The sequence below is a fragment of the Schistocerca piceifrons genome, chromosome 3, assembly GCF_021461385.2.
Source record: "Schistocerca piceifrons isolate TAMUIC-IGC-003096 chromosome 3, iqSchPice1.1, whole genome shotgun sequence".
Classification (NCBI taxonomy): Eukaryota; Metazoa; Arthropoda; class Insecta; order Orthoptera; family Acrididae; genus Schistocerca; species Schistocerca piceifrons.
The window spans coordinates 227,330,354-227,346,580 of NC_060140.1; the positions used below are offsets into that span (position 1 = coordinate 227,330,354).

Genomic DNA, 16,227 nt, shown 5'->3' on the forward strand with positions numbered 1-16,227 from the left:
CCCATTGATGTCCATTGTGAATTCCAACGGACTTGGGAAATTCCAGCAGGACAATGTGACACCCCACACGTCCGGAATTGCTACAGAGCGGCTCCAGGACCACTGTCTTGAGTTTAAACATTCCTGTTGCCCACCAAACTCCCCAGATATGAACAGTATTGAGCATATCTGGGATGCCTTGCAACGTGCTGTTCAGAAGAGATCTCCCCCCCCCCCCCTCCCCTCCCTCTCGTACTCTTACGGATTTGTGGACGGCCCTTCAGGATTCATGGTGTCAATTCCCTCCAGCATTACCTCAGACATTAGTCGAGTCCATGCCACCTCGTGTTATGGCACTTCTACGAGCTCGAGGGGACCCTACACGATATTAGGCAGGTATATCACTTGGTTTGGTTCTTTAGTATAGTTCTGTCAAAGGCAGTAAAGGACTTGGAAGAGCAGTTGAACGGAGTGGATGGTGTCTTGAAAGGAGGATATAAGATGAACATCAACAAAAGCAAAACAAGGGTAATGGAACGTAGTAGAATTAAATCACGTGATGTTAAGGGAATTAGATTAGGAAACGAAACACGCAAAACAAAGATGATTTTTGCTGTTTGGCCGTAGTAAATAGGATTTAAACAGTAGACTGGTAATGCCAATAAATTCATTTCAGAAGAAGAGAAATTTGTTAACGTCGAATATAGATTTAAGTGTTAGGAAGTCTTTTTTGAAAATATTTATCTGTCTGGAGCGTAGCGATGTATCAAAAATGGTTCAAATGGCTCTGAGGTCTATGGGACTTAACTTCTGAGGTCATCAGTCCCCTAGAACTTAGAAGTACTTAAACCTAACTAACCCAAGGACATCACACACATCCATGCCCGAGGCACGATTCGAAACTGCGACCGTAGCGATCACGCGGTTCCAAACTGAAGCGCCTAGAACCGCACGGCCACACCGGCCGGCGCAGCGATGTATGGAAGTGAAACGTGAACGATTAACAATTTAGATAAAAAGAGAATGGAAGCTTTCGAAATGTGGTGATACAGAAGAATGCTGAAGATTAGGTGGGTCGGTCACGTTACTAATGAGAAGGTACTTGGGGGGTTGGGTTGTTTGGGGAAGGAGACCAGACAGCGAGGTCATCGGTCTCATGGGATTAGGGAAGGATGGGGAAGGAAGTCGGCCGTGCCCTTTCAAAGGGACCATCCCGGAATTTGCCTGGAGCGATTTAGGGAAATCACGGAAAACCTAAATCAGGATGGCCGGACGCGGGATTGAACCGTCGTCCTCCCGAATGCGAGTCCAGTGTCTAACCACTGCGCCACCTCGCTCGGTGAGAAGGTACTGCATAGAATTGGGGAGACAAGGAATTTGTGGTAAAACTTGACCTAAAGTTGATAGGGCACATTCTGAGACATCAAGGAATCACGAATTTAATATTGGACGGAAGTGTGGTTGGGAAAAAAACATATAGGCAAATCAAGAGACGAATACAGTAACCAGATTCATTAACATCTAGGTTGCAGTAGTTATTCGGAGATACAGAGGGCTGCACAAGATAGAGCATCATGTAGAGCTGCACCAAACAGTCTTCGGACAGAAGACAACAACAACAACAACGACAACAACAACAATGCAAGATCACAGGTTAATGTAAACGCGAGATTGCAAATGTGAAACACTGATACATGAATAATAGGTGTAAACGCCAAAATATTGAATGCAAGCATGCAAACGTGCATCCATTGTGTTGCACAGGTGCCAGATGTCAGTTTGTGGGATGAAGTTCCATGCCTGTTGCAGTTGTTCGGTGAATAGAGAGACGATTAATGGCGTTATTGGATGACGCTCGAGTTGTCGTCCGGTGATGTGTGCGATTCTAGTCAGATTTGATGATCCGAGCAAGCCAAGGTAACACGTCGATACCCTGTAGTACACATTTGGTTAAAATAGCGGTATTTGGGCGAGCGTTATCCTGTTACAAACATCCCTTGGAATGCTGTTCATGAATGCATCATAACAGCTCGAATCACCAGACTGATTTACAAATTTGCAGTCAGGGTGCGTACGAAATTGCATCCCGGAGCACAGCTCCAGGTGTAGTTGTAGTGCGCCTAGCACGCAGACAAATGCCCTCCTTCTAATCAACACACGGCAGTCACTCGCACCGAGCAGAACCAGCTTTCATCAGAATTCATAAAAGAATTCCACCCTGCACTCCAATGAGCTCTCGCTTGACACCATTGAAGTCGCAAATGGCTGTGGTTCGGGGTCAGTGGAATGCATGCTTCAGGGCGGATGGCTCGTATTTAAAGCAAACCTGATTTTCATCCTCATACGGGTGCTACTAGCGCCACTGTTATAGAACTGGACTGAAGTCTGAATAGACGCCTCATTTCACATGTAGAAACACGCCTACCAACTTTCGTTCATGTCACACAACTTCTTGGTGACCTTTTTTTTTCTGTCAGCGCAGAGTTCATCTGACATTTCATGAACGCGGCCAAAAGAATTACTGTTATAAAGCAGGTGGTCACGTGATTTTTTTTTTTTTTTTTTTCCTAGGCGAATATACATGTAATAACCCACGTCCGGAGTTGAGATGTCAGCTTGGCTGACTGTTATACGGGATTCGATTTCCCGTTATTGCCAGAGATTTTTCCTTGGTGTGAGGACTGGTACAGGGAGTGTTAGGCCTCGGGAGAATCTGAAGCGTTACTCGACCTATTAGTCACGAAACCTGACAACGGATGAGAGAGTGGTCTGATGACCACATGGCCTTCCATACTGCATGCACTGAGACCATTGGCAGACGATGACACGATGGTCAGTCGGACCCAGTTGGCACGTCTAGGAACAGAACCTGTAACTTTACTTTTCATACCTTTATACCTGAAATAATCTTAGTTTTCCAACAATCACGAATCTGTATTCGTTGTGGTTCGCTTGGAGGAAATTGACAAAGAGAAAACGGCAACGTTGGCTATAATGTGACGCTATAAATTTTCTCTATTGTACCCGTACAATATAAGAAATTTGCTCATGAAGTGAGCTTTTAAAATCCTGTAGCATTATTATTGCAAATAATGTTTACGGACGATGTGGTGAATTTTCTAATGATGTCTTTATCCCAAGTTATTAATTAAACAATTACTTTGTATTGGAGTATGCCAACAGAAATTTGTCATGCAAAGTCGATCAGTGATGAATTGCATTTAGATGTAACAGTATATTAAATGGGGACTACGTTGTAAATGAATTGGAATACATATTGACTGTGCAGAAGCGAACAGTTAAGTAGCTTGCCGAAAATGAAAACAAAAATGCAAACGGGAATACAAAAATTTTTGGCCATAGTAAAATGTTCTCCACCGAAGTTGAAAACAAATTGGGAGAGCGTTTTCTTGCATTTAAGGAGGTGATTTATTTTAAGCATGTCGGACATGACAGGAACTGCGTTCGACGTTGTAGAATGAAACGGACTGCCCAGTAATTCCAGCGCAGAAGCTCAATCATAAATGTTCATTCGTGCAAAGAGCGGATCGGCGGGGAAAGGACTGAAAAAATTGTGCAGTGCCTACAAACAGTTGTGTAAGAAGTAAAATATGGAACGTTTCCTTAGACTAGTGTAGACCTATAGATATGTGGTGTCTGTTTTGTCAGACATGTTCGACCGACCAGACACCACTGGTGGTAAAGTGGTTGTAAAGAAACTATATTATGAGAAAACAGGGCATCAGCCGCCTGAAGGCTTTGAAATAAATCAGTGGTGAAGGAAGAAAATTTGTGGCGCACCAGGACTCGAACCCAGATGCTCCACCTCTGTAGAACGTTTGTCTTGGCCGGCTCGTCCATCCGGACACATTTTCTGTCCAACGCAAATTTTCAACAGATTATAATAATACTTATAAATTTTATTTTTTGTGCAAACACACACTTTTTAAATGGAACAGTGCCTATTGACATTAACAAACTAGAAGTATGGTAAATTGGAATGTCGCTGGTGTTTGTTGTAGTATTCTAGTGCAAGTCAGTTACGAGATATCGTATTTTGAATAGTTTCCACATCGACACTTTTTTGTGTCATTCGACATGCGTAGTTGCCAGATACGATGTTGTTATGTTTGCTTATAGCGTGCTTGTGTGTTCCTTGAGTGCATTGTGACTTGCCATTTAGTGCGGCAGTCCAAGCAATAGGTCGTAAATGGACTTGGGATCCAGCAGTGCAGAAAAAGCCGACATGTACATGGTGTATAGAGAGTGTAGGAAGAATGCAGTTCGTTCTTGCAGATTCATGCGGCAACATATTCCAACAGATGTCAACCATCTCGGCAATTATTTATCAGTGTCTTCGGCCAGTTACATGAAGGTGGTAGTGTAACATCTAGACAACATAACAGAAGGAAACTAAATGACGACAAAAGAGGGTGGGAATATATGTTCTTGCTGCTGTTGCAGATGAGCCGTACGTCTGCTCCCACGCAATGACATAAGGAAGTGGCATGAGCTCGCCAGATATAAAAAATGGGTCAGATGGCTCTGAGCACTATGGGACTTAACATCTTAGGTCATCATTCCCCTAGGCTTAGAACTACTTAAACCTAGCTAACCTAAGGACATCACACACATCCATGCCCGAGGCAGGATTCGAACCTGCGACCGTAGGAGTCGCGCGGTTCCGGACTGAAGCGCCTAGAACCGCTCGGCCACAGCGGCCGGCTCGCCAAATATCCTACACATTCTCCATCGACATAGGTTCCATCCCTGCCATATCTCTCTCTATCAAGAGCTGCAGGAAACGATTATGAGAATCGTGCTAACAATGTGCATGGGCTTTAAGACAGGCTACTCCAGATGTATCCTGTATCTTCTATAGTGATGAAGCCACATTTATCAATCATGGCGAGGTAAACCGCCGAAACATGCAGTGTTGGTCTGCTGACAATTCCCGTTGTCTTCGTCAGGTGGGACGTCAGCGTCCTCGCACAGTAAACGTGTGGTGTGGGGTAGTGAGCCCTCAGTTCACAGGTCCATGTTTCATAGACGGAACACTCATCGCGCACAATTATCGCAGCCTCCGGACAGACCATCTTTCACGAATACTGGAAGACGTTCCTTTGCAGACTAGGAGGAACCTGTGGTGCCATCATGATGGCTGCCCATTTCATACTTCACGACGTACTACGGCATGTGTTCACGCATTGTTTCTAAATCGTTGGTTTGGACGCAGAGGACTTACACTTTGGCCGGCCCCGTCCCCCGGATTTGACGCCTGTAGACTTGTTTCTGTGGGGAAAGCTGAAACACGCTGTCTACAAGGACGAGATATAGAATGACGTATTATTGCAGCCTGCTCGGACATCTTCGCTCAAATGGTAGCACGTGTGCAGCAGTCGTTCCATACCAGACTGGAAGCGTGTACTGCCGTTGCCGGTGTTCATTTTGAACACAACCTGTGAAGGTCAGTTGTCTCGTTACTGGTTAGAGTCCACACATCTAGTGTCTGCTCTTGTGTTGTTCTGTAGTGTGTGCTACCACAGGAGTTGTACAAATGTGGATGTGGGAACTTTTTAAAATACGACATTACATAAACGACACGCGCTATAATCCTGCAACAAACACCACTGGCATTCCAAATTATCCTCTTTTACTTTGCTAAATGGGCACCGTTCCGTTTACAAAAGTTTATGTTTGTTGGATAACAATACGAATCCCTGACTACCAATACATTCTGTGAAAAGGGCACATCAGTGACGCTTTCCATTTCCACAATATTTGCGGTACAACTTTTAGAGGACTAATCACCTAACGGTTTGGACGCTCTACTAGTGCGCCACTGGTTGAGAATTTGGGTTAAACGGGAAGTGTGTCCAGGTGGTTGAGGGGGTTAAGGTAACCGTTCTAGAGAAGCGGAGCATCCGATGTACTAAGGTGCTCACCGAGCTGAAACCGTCTCAGACGCTGAAAACTTGCCGAGAGAATTGGGCCACTTACGCAACGTTTTTAAGGAAAACGGTGAAACCTCCCCGTCTCCTCTACATCTCTTTTTTTTACGCGACCTTCCCTTCTACAATAACCTATGAAACCTTTCCTTGGGATTTCTATCTCTTGCTTAATAATAACAAATGACATCTTCCATTTGAAATTTATTCTCTTTCTCAATCTTTGCATACAAATTAATTGCTGCTTATTAAAAGTGATTTTCTGATTATTTCGACGAAACATAGAATATGTCGTCATGGCCCTCAGCCGTTATCTGCAATTACCCAAAACTGTTCCTTACCTTTTTTATTGTTACTGGATCGCCATCTGACTGCTACATCGAACTGCGACGTGAATATACTTACTCTGGTTTACTGTACTCTATTAACTGCTATGGGCTCTCATAATAAATGGCTGTATTTATTACCAAAGCTGACGTTATTCTTTACTTAAATTGACTGAAGTTACGTAATTCATAGTTACACTTTTTCTTGACAACAATAAAATTTTTGCAAAGTTTTACGTTCATGGTTTTTGGGATGGATTATAATCAGTAATGCAACATTGCTGGCAAAAATTAATTATATTCTGAAAACGCTTGAAATATTTACTGTTGGTAATGAAATGATTTTACAAACGTTCAAATGGGACTTACTTTTTACAATAATCTTACAACTAGCATTGCGCAAACATACCTTGAGTAGTCTTGAGTTTCTCAAAGAAAATAATTCAATAATATTAGTTCCTCTTATGATATATAATCTCTTGCAAATCATAGCTGGTGGCTGGCAGGCACACCGCTCCTCTCAACCTCTCGCTTCAGACCTGCTACCAATTCGCTTCACATCCCGCTTACCACTGACTTCCTACGAACGCTAATGTGTGGTCTCTCCTGCCAACAATGCTTTCTGGTGCAGGTAATCCCTGCTACCATTACAAAATGTATTAATGCGCGGTCTTTCTCGCTCTTTTCTTAAAATATATCCATTCGCGGTCTCTCCCGCCCTTTTTAAAATTATATCAATGTGCGGTCTCTCTTGCCAACAATACTTTGGTGCAGACATCCCCTGCTACCACAATTATTTACAACATGACAAATATTAATTATTCCTACTTAATCCTATTAATAAAATATAAACATCTTTCATAAATTGTGATTTGACAATAGACAATAGAAATATACACGTCTTACAACGGTTACAACAACAAAAAGATCTCACAAACAGTGTCATCCAAGCCTCAAAGGGAGAAGACCTCTGAAGAAGACACCAAGCAGGTTGCATTCTTTCCGTTTTGTGGTTCGACAACAGGGAAGATTAGTCGGCTCCTGAAGAGGCATAAAATAGACATAATCTTCAGGCCTCCTGCAAAGATCCGGCAACTAATGAAATCTGTGAAAGACGATGAAGGCCTCAGAACGCCAGGAATTTACAAGATACCGTGTGGATGTAGGCAGTTCTATGTCGGCCAGACTGTTCGCACTATTGAACAGCGCCGCATAGAACATGAAAGGTGTTACCGTCTGCGCTGTCCCGAAAAGTCAGCGGTAGCAGAACATGAACTGGAAAACGGACACCGAATTGCATTCGATGAGACATCTATTATTAAACGGACTAAAGGCTTCTGGGATAGCATGATAAGCGAGGCCATAGAGATTAGAATTTCTGACAACAACTTCAATAGAGACGGTGGATTGCAGCTGAGTACGTGGGATCCGGTGTTGAGGGAGTTGAAGCGGGCCCGGCGGTCGCGCGGCCAAAACATGACCATATATGGTGCGGGATCGAGCACCAGTGACGTCACGGTCGACGGCGCGGCTATATAAGCACGGCAGTGACAACCACTCGACAGTCATCCACTTGACAATGGCAGAGGAGATCTCTGCCGAAAGCTCGTGGGCGGTAAACCACTTGACGCTGCTTGAAACCTGAGATTGTTTTGAGAGGTGGCATGAGCCCCCTCTCTTACTTCTATCTGACTCTGAGTAATTCGATTTTCCTCTCTAATTGCATGCGGTGAAAAGTTGCTGTTCCTTCACACACGGACTTCCCACGCAGCGTCTCTCGTCACCCGGGTGGTCAGGTGACAGGCAAGTTCTGCTGAGCTTGAAAGGGTTATGCCGACGGGTATAAGGGAGTCGAGTGGATGCTTTCCAGACGCCGACATTGTCATAAGAGCGGGAGCGACACGCCCAGAAGGGGCTAGAGATTCCGTTACTTCGCAGAAACTTAGTGAAAACCGTTTCTGGCGGGCTACCAGCAAGGCGTGGGAATGACGTGTGTTCCCAGGCAGTCTTGGCGGGCAAATTCCAGCGTTTTCTGCAAAATCGTAACGGTGATTGGCTTCCTCAGGGCATAGCTCCGTGACGTAGGAAAATTGGCGCAGAAATTGGCGCCAAGAATCTCCATTGGTGGAATGGTAGTGCTTCGGAAATAGAGGGGAATTTTCCGACGGTTTTCGAGTTACTGATTGGAACTTTTAACCATGGCCACTGTCGTGGTGGCGGGAATGTTCTGTGTTCTGTTTGTACGGGGTCTCTTGAGAGAGTCGGCTCTCGCCTTACGGTCGGAGTAGGTTACAAGACTGAGCTCTCGCTGCTCTGGACAGCCTGCCTTCCGTTGGCTGTCTAATACACTTTTATTTAATTGTAACTGTTTGACGAAGTTGGTGAAGTTTCGCCTTTAACGTAACTTTCCGAGTACAGTTGGCAATTGAGCGTTCTGCATGCAAGCGGCCTATGTTGTCTGTCTTGAGGAGTTTTGGCTAAAGTTGACTGTATCAGAGTTACTGTGTGACTTTACTTGCTAAAATCGATCACTGTACCCTCTGAGGCGCATTTGTATTGCTAGTAAGTCTTTAGTCTGGAACAACCAGACCAGGATAATTTGTTTCGGGCTATACTCGTGACATTATCATCACCACGATAGGACGTCGAAGCAACCAGCCATCGCCTCCGGTACGCCAGATCGTGTTCTTGCAGTTAAGAAGACAGCTTGGTAATGTATGTCCGCAGCGCCGGCAGATTGGGGATTTTATTCTGTGATAATCAAAGCTCAGCAGAGCGCGCCTGTTCGTCTTATCTAACTTTGTTGTGTCTTGGGTGTTCATTGTCTGAGTTCTCACTACTGAAGCAGCAATTAATGTTGAATTGGCTGTGTGTTCCTTTAAGATCTGAGTTGCAAGGAACTGGCTCCACATACCACTTGGTCATAAATGTTACAATCTAGTTTATTGACAAATTCACCTTCACAGCATTTATTTGAGTATCCAATTTGATGTATTGTAAATGTTTCGTGTGTTTTGTTTGTTATTTTGTGTTTAGTCATAATAAATCAAATTGTTATTTTGGACGGAACTTTCATTCTGTTAATCGGTAGAGCAACCCTTTCATTTCTCACTACATTAATGAAATTTTCCTTAATTTCTATCCAATTAAATTATTGCAGGTGCCAAACTCTTTTCTATTCCACCTGCAGGGTCGATGACAGTCAGTTCGCGTTTCTTCTTAATCCATGTGCAGCAGCAAAAGTCGGAGTTAGAAAAGGGGAGGGGGGGGGGCCTAGAGCATCATTTCTATACGAAGATTCGAGAGGAATTTAGTGTTAAATACACTGCTAGCCCCGGCACCTCGCAGTTTTATTAGCCTTCGTATAAATATGTTATTTCTTTTTAATTTCATAATCACTTGATAATGATCTAGCACCTACGTAAACCATGACGTATGACCATAATTTCAGCTCGTATCCAACTAATTGTGTCGAGTTGCAGTTTTGTAAAAACTTAATTAATTTAAAAAAAGTTACAGTCGAAAAACAGTGAGTGCTTCTGCAGCTTGGTAGTTCAGGAGAAGGTATTTTGCAGTAATTCACATGTTTCCATTCGACGACTCTTGACCAGTGATATGCAAACGAATGTTGATCCGCACAGTTGTCTTTAGCGGCTTGTAACTTTGCTGTGTTCCAGTTCCCGCAGCGGGGCTACGGCGAGGGCGGATACTCGAGCTCCGCGCGCGGGAGAGTACGGGTGAGTACAGCATACTTCACATACTTACCGCTGCAGCATGTTCTTGTGTTGACCGAAGAGCTCGCTACGCTATATTACAGCTTCTGTCAGAGACGAAACCATTTCAGTAGCATTCACAGACAAAACACACAGCATCAGCATTAAATCATTCATCAGGAAAAAGTCGTATTCGTGATTAATGATATAAAAAAAAGTTTAATTCTGGAATGAATGAGCTGCATTACTGCGGCAGATCGTCCTACTTTTTGACTGCTTTTCGTGGACTTATGAGAGACACATTTGTTGTTTTCGTGGGATATAGTTTCCAAGACAGACACATTCGTTGTATTTCTGGAATATTACTTGCAATGTCGTTCACACGGAGTCCTTAATGAATTTTTTCTGAAAAATAATACCGTTTCATTTCTGGAGTGTCATGATGTCATATACCCACTGACCCAAGTGCAGCGGATTAACTGAACCACAAAATAACATATTTGAAACGATAGAGCAGCCTAGCTTAATACAAAACTGCGCATAATACACGAGACTTTCTTCTAATAATGTAACTGGAAATTTTCAAGCTGTATGGCACGCCTCCAAGTCTGGATGAGGCATGGAGGGGGAGAGGAATGGATTGGGGAGGGGGCGAAGAGAAAGCAAGGGGAGGGGAGGGCGATTGTATTCCAGGAGGAGAGAGAGTGGTGTTCATCCAATAACAGTTATTCTTCACGCTTCCATAAAAGTATTTAAAAATGCTGTAATACGGCAAACAATAAAGGTTAAATCGTGCCACGTTCTGAAGGATTGAATTGTTTTTGAACACGTTTTTACTACATCGATTTCTAGTCTGTTCATTACAAATTTTGCAACTGATTTCAAACAAACTACTCGATGATCTGGGGACTTGAAACTTTCAACATAGCTCAGAAATGGACGACAATACAATAATAACTTGACTTCTTGCCTGGTGCTTGGCGGAGGTTACTTTTTGTGTCCTTACTTTTTCCCCCTTTCCGTGTTCCAGTCCCGAACGTTTCGCATTAAGAACGATTGCTGGTAAGCCTCCGTGTGAACTCGATGCTCTCTAGGTTTTACCTTCACAGACTTTTCGCGATACATACGTAATAGGAGACAATATATTGGTTCACTCAGGAGAAGAGAAATTGAAATGAACCTGAAATTTACCGCATTTCCGTTGTAATCTCATTGAAATCGATTGAAAAATTTCACTCCAACGAGACTAAAATGCGGAAAATAATCATTTAAATGTTAAAGTGTTTAATGCCACACGATTCTAAAAAGGACTAAAAAGTATAAAATAATTGGTCTTGGACTCATACAGATTCCCAATCCCATACATATTCCGAGTCTCATACAGATAGTCCTGAAAATTCGTTGTTCTGAATTTTAACAACTGTGACAATACTTGTAAAATTTAAAAGGCAAACAGAGGGGCGCATACAGAAGAAAAGAGTGAAGACTGTTGAGAGTAGCTGTAGTTGAGAAAAATCACGTAGCAGTTCACGTTATTTGCAGTGCATTATTTGTTAGTGAATTAAAGGAACTATTCATGCATCAGTTACCTACAGCGGGCATCCAACATTCTTCGCTTTAAATTTTTCAAGTACCGTCATAGATATTAAAAATCCACTAGCACAAAATTTCAAGACTGTCTGCATGTGGTTAGGACTCTGTATGGGCCTAGCGGAAACTTTTTATACTTTCTAGTCCGTTTTAAAAACGTGTTATATTCAAAAGTTGTTTATGTAAATAAATATTTTTAACGTTCTGTGGTATGAAAAACACTACTGTGAGCGTCCGTTACGTTTAACATTGAACGATTTTGTAATCATGATGAACGTAGAAACTAAAAATCGTTCCTTCCGAACTGTAGTTTGTAGAGGACGTGGGTCAGTTCAGCAGCTAGAGCAGCAATTGAGCGAGTAATCTGTTTATAACCGGATTTACCACTAAAAGGAATATGACAGGGTGCGAATTCGTGTAGGTGATTAGCATGTTCAGATAAAATCTTCTTTGTGAGCCTTCTACGGTCCACAGGCGACTAACCACCATCGGATCCGAGATGCTACTCCAGGCGTGTGTAAAATGAATGTGCGCAACGAAAAATACTGAACGCGAAAATGAAGATTTGGCCATGTCTGACCAACTGCCTCGAGGTGAATAGGTGTTTGTGTTGCGATCATTTCATCATCATTCATGAATGTAGCGAGTTTGGACTGTGCACAGGTTGGGAATTCGTACGGGCGCTGATAACCCCGCAGTTGACCGCCCCACAAACCAAACATCATCGTCATCATCATCATCATCTGTCTGACTACCCTCTGAAGCAGATCTTAGGATCTCTTAATGGTGACAGTATCTCCTCCTTCTTGCTCTTTAACATATAAGTTTCAACATCAACATAAATGAATAATTAAGAGAACTAGTAGCTACAAATGATAAATGCTGTTTCTTCTTATACGTTTATTGTGGATTGAAACTCCTTTACGTATTACAAATGTTTATATGTCAATGTCCAATGGACATAAAAAGATACAAATGGATTTCATAACTAATAAGATTGATGAATTGCCCAAATCTGCCCCCTTTTATGGCTACGCGATCTAATATAAATAACGCGACATGACTGACATCACCTACGTACCAAACACTAGAAGACACTACTTTCAAAGATGATCTTCAGTGGTGTACAACCTCAGTGGAAATAAAATTTAAGTGGTAACAGGTGCTTAGCTTTATAACCCTAATAAGCCAAAGCAATTAGCAATTTCACCATATGTACTGCGTCCGGTCCGTCGGAGTGATGGTTCTCGTAGACGTCTGCGACGACGGAAGAACTCCAGCCACAAAATATAAAAAAAAACCCTCATTCAAACACTAGGACGGCAGAAGACGGTCCTCTGACTAGAATATTGTAATACTGTCTTCTCCTCTCTGAGTTCTACAGACGACAAACGCGAAATCCCAGCCACAAGGACGGAGTTCAGATAACGTCTCAACGTGAGCATAGGCAGAACAAGTGCTCTCAATCACTGAACGCTGCGTACTCAACGACGACTCCCTACCCGGAGGCGAAGTCCAGAATCGTATAAGTTCGCAACAGTACAGTGTCTCAACTTTCTAACTATAAAATCTCCTGAGAGCAAAGACAGCAAACCCGTCTGTACCAACAAAAGCTGATATTGAGCGACCGTCAAACACCGGCGCTCAAAACGGAAGACCACCTTCTCTCCACCGCTGGCTTCCCCTCGTAACTGCACAAGACGAACCATATTCTCGAAACCACGGAATATTCTCCCTCTCTACAGATGCTTCCAAACGCCGACAAACCATATTTTAGTCTTTTGTCGTCCAGCGCGGAAAGTTTGCGAGGAAATACCTATCCCCGTTAATTAGGAATTCATACAATGGTACGCTTTCAGAGTAAAAAATCCTCGGAAATAACCCAGCCTGCGTGATTTGCGAGGTAACGCCCTGTTCCTTTATGCTGCGCCCAAGATTTTCAGAGTATTCGGTTATCCTTCCGACATAGCTACAACACTGGCGAGCCGCCACTCTATTGTGCTTCAGTGCTCAGGTTCCCGACCGTCCGTCTTGGCTACTTCCTGTCTCAAGCAGGACCAACACACCTGTGCGGGCTTTCCCCCCTCCCCACCCCCCCACCCACCCAGGGCTTGAGTTACGCCTGCCGTTTCATTTCCACTGGCGTTCCAACCTCTACTAGTATAGACAATCATCCATAACACCGTTTTGATAATAAAGACAGTCCGTCACCTTTCATGCAATAAGCGTTACCAACTATTTACTAGGTGTACGTGACAGTGTCAGTCTTCTTTAAAATATTCATATATACGACGTACGACCTATCAAATGATACCTAATTCCGGTTGTAAATCAAAGTAAAGTATGTAGATGAGTGCTTGTAAGGTGCGAAATTATAGCCACCTTACACGGAAGCTACTACCGCTTCCTCTTGAAAAAGTGCGATACCTACACTTTTTTTTCCTGCAGAAGGCTAGTTAATCGCTAAGTGGTTCGAAGGTTCTGTACAGTCATTCGTAGAGAAATCTCGTGTGGCAGTAGAAAACAGCAAAAGGAAAGGTGAAGTTTTAACTTTTGCATGTAAAGAATCATTCGCGAAGGAGGATCGCATGGAAATACCATCGTTTGACCGCCGCACAGACTCCCAATAAGGCGGACATGGAAATAAGCGTTCCCGGTGTTGAAAAGAAGCTGAAAGGGTTGAAAACTAAATAGCCAGTACAGATAGAATCGCAAATGGATTTTTACAGGGAGTACTTATCGGAATAGGCTTCACACTTAGCTTTGTGTACTGTAGGTGACTCCTGTATATCCAAAGCGTAAAAGAACCGACTCCATAAAATTCTTGATTATACTCTAAGTTCGAAAACAATTTCCGTGAGAGGGAAAAGTTTCTAGCTACAAACCAACATGGGTTTTGAACGCATCACATCGCTCGAGTGAATCGTGAAAAACGCGATAATGCTACCAATTACAAGTCGGAGACATACGACGCACACAGTGGTCTTCCCTCTCAGTAGTGCCATGTGGCCATCCGGAGGCCTGTCTTCTGGAGACCACGCTTTTCCGTGACCACTGCTGCCAGCAGTCATCTACAGCGGCTGCATTGCAACCCATTCTTGCAGCAATATTGCAGAAGGAAAATCCAGCTTCTCGTAGCCCCGTTATACGACCTTGTTCAAACTCTATACTTACATGGATATGGTGTCTGTTCTTTCGGACATGTCCGAAAGAACAGACACCATATCTATATAAGTATATACAGGGTGTTTCAAAAATGACCGGTATATTTGAAACGGCAATAAAAACTAAACGGGCAGCGATAGAAATACACCGTTTGTTGCAATATGCTTGGGACAACAGTACATTTTCAGGCGGACAAACTTTCGAAATTACAGTAGTTACAATTTTCAACAACAGATGGCGCTGCAAGTGATGTGAAAGATATAGAAGACAACGCAGTCTGTGGGGGCGCCATTCTGTACGTCGTCTTTCTGCTGTAAGCGTGTGCTGTTCACAACGTGCAAGTGTGCTGTAGACAACATGGTTTATTCCTTAGAACAGAGGATTTTTCTGGTGTTGGAATTCCACCGCCTAGAACACAGTGTTGTTGCAACAAGACGAAGTTTTCAGCGGAGGTTTAATGTAACCAGAGGACCGAAAAGCGATACAATAAAGGATCTGTTTGAAAAATTTCAACGGACTGCGAACGTGACGGATGAACGTGCTGGAAAGGTAGGGCGACCGCGTACGGCAACCACAGAGGGCAACGCGCAGCTAGTGCAGCAGGTGATCCAACAGCGGCCTCGGGTTTCCGTTCGCCGTGTTGCAGCTGCGGTCCAAATGACGCTAACGTCCACGTATCGTCTCATGCGCCAGAGTTTACACCTCTATCCATACAAAATTCAAATGCGGCAACCCCTCAGCGCCGCTACCATTGCTGCACGAGACATTCGCTAACGATATAGTGCACAGGATTGATGACGGCGATATGCATGTGGGCAGCATTTGGTTTACTGATGAAGCTTATTTTTACCTGGACAGCTTCGTCAATAAACAGAACTGGCGCATATGGGGAACCGAAAAGCCCCATGTTGCAGTCCCATCGTCCCTGCAGCCTCAAAAAGTACTGGTCTGGGCCGCCATTTCTTCCAAAGGAATCATTGGCCCATTTTTCAAATCCGAAACGATTACTGCATCACGCTATCTGGACATTCTTCGTGAATTTGTGGCGGTACAAACTGCCTTAGACGACACTGCGAACACCTCGTGGTTTATGCAAGATGGTGCCCGGCCACATCGCACGGCCGACGTCTTTAATTTCCTGAATGAATATTTCGATGATCGTGTGATTGCTTTGGGCTATCCGAAACATACAGGAGGCGGCGTGGATTGGCCTCCCTATTCGCCAGACATGAACCCCTGTGACTTCTTTCTGTGGGGACACTTGAAAGACCAGGTGTACCGCCAGAATCCAGAAACAATTGAACAGCTGAAGCAGTACATCTCATCTGCATGTGAAGCCATTCCGCCAGACACGTTGTCAAAGGTTTCGGGTAATTTCATTCAGAGACTACGCCATATTATTGTTACGCATGGTGGATAAATGGAAAATATCGTACTATAGAGTTTCCCAGACCGCAGCGCCATCTGTTGTTGAAAATTGTAACTACTGTAATTCCGAAAGTTTGT

The 16,227-nt window shown here is 43.6% G+C and overlaps 1 protein-coding gene across 3 annotated transcripts in view; it reads left to right on the forward strand.

The window, feature by feature from the left end:
* LOC124787937 (disintegrin and metalloproteinase domain-containing protein 11) overlaps nt 1–16,227 on the forward strand; it is a 1,045,780-nt gene that overhangs the window by 290,201 nt on the left and 739,352 nt on the right. For all 3 annotated transcript variants that reach the window (XM_047254929.1, XM_047254930.1, XM_047254931.1), the window contains exon 3: nt 9,931–9,990. In XM_047254929.1, the coding sequence (XP_047110885.1) occupies nt 9,931–9,990 (60 nt within the window). The remainder of the gene's footprint in view (nt 1–9,930; nt 9,991–16,227) is intronic.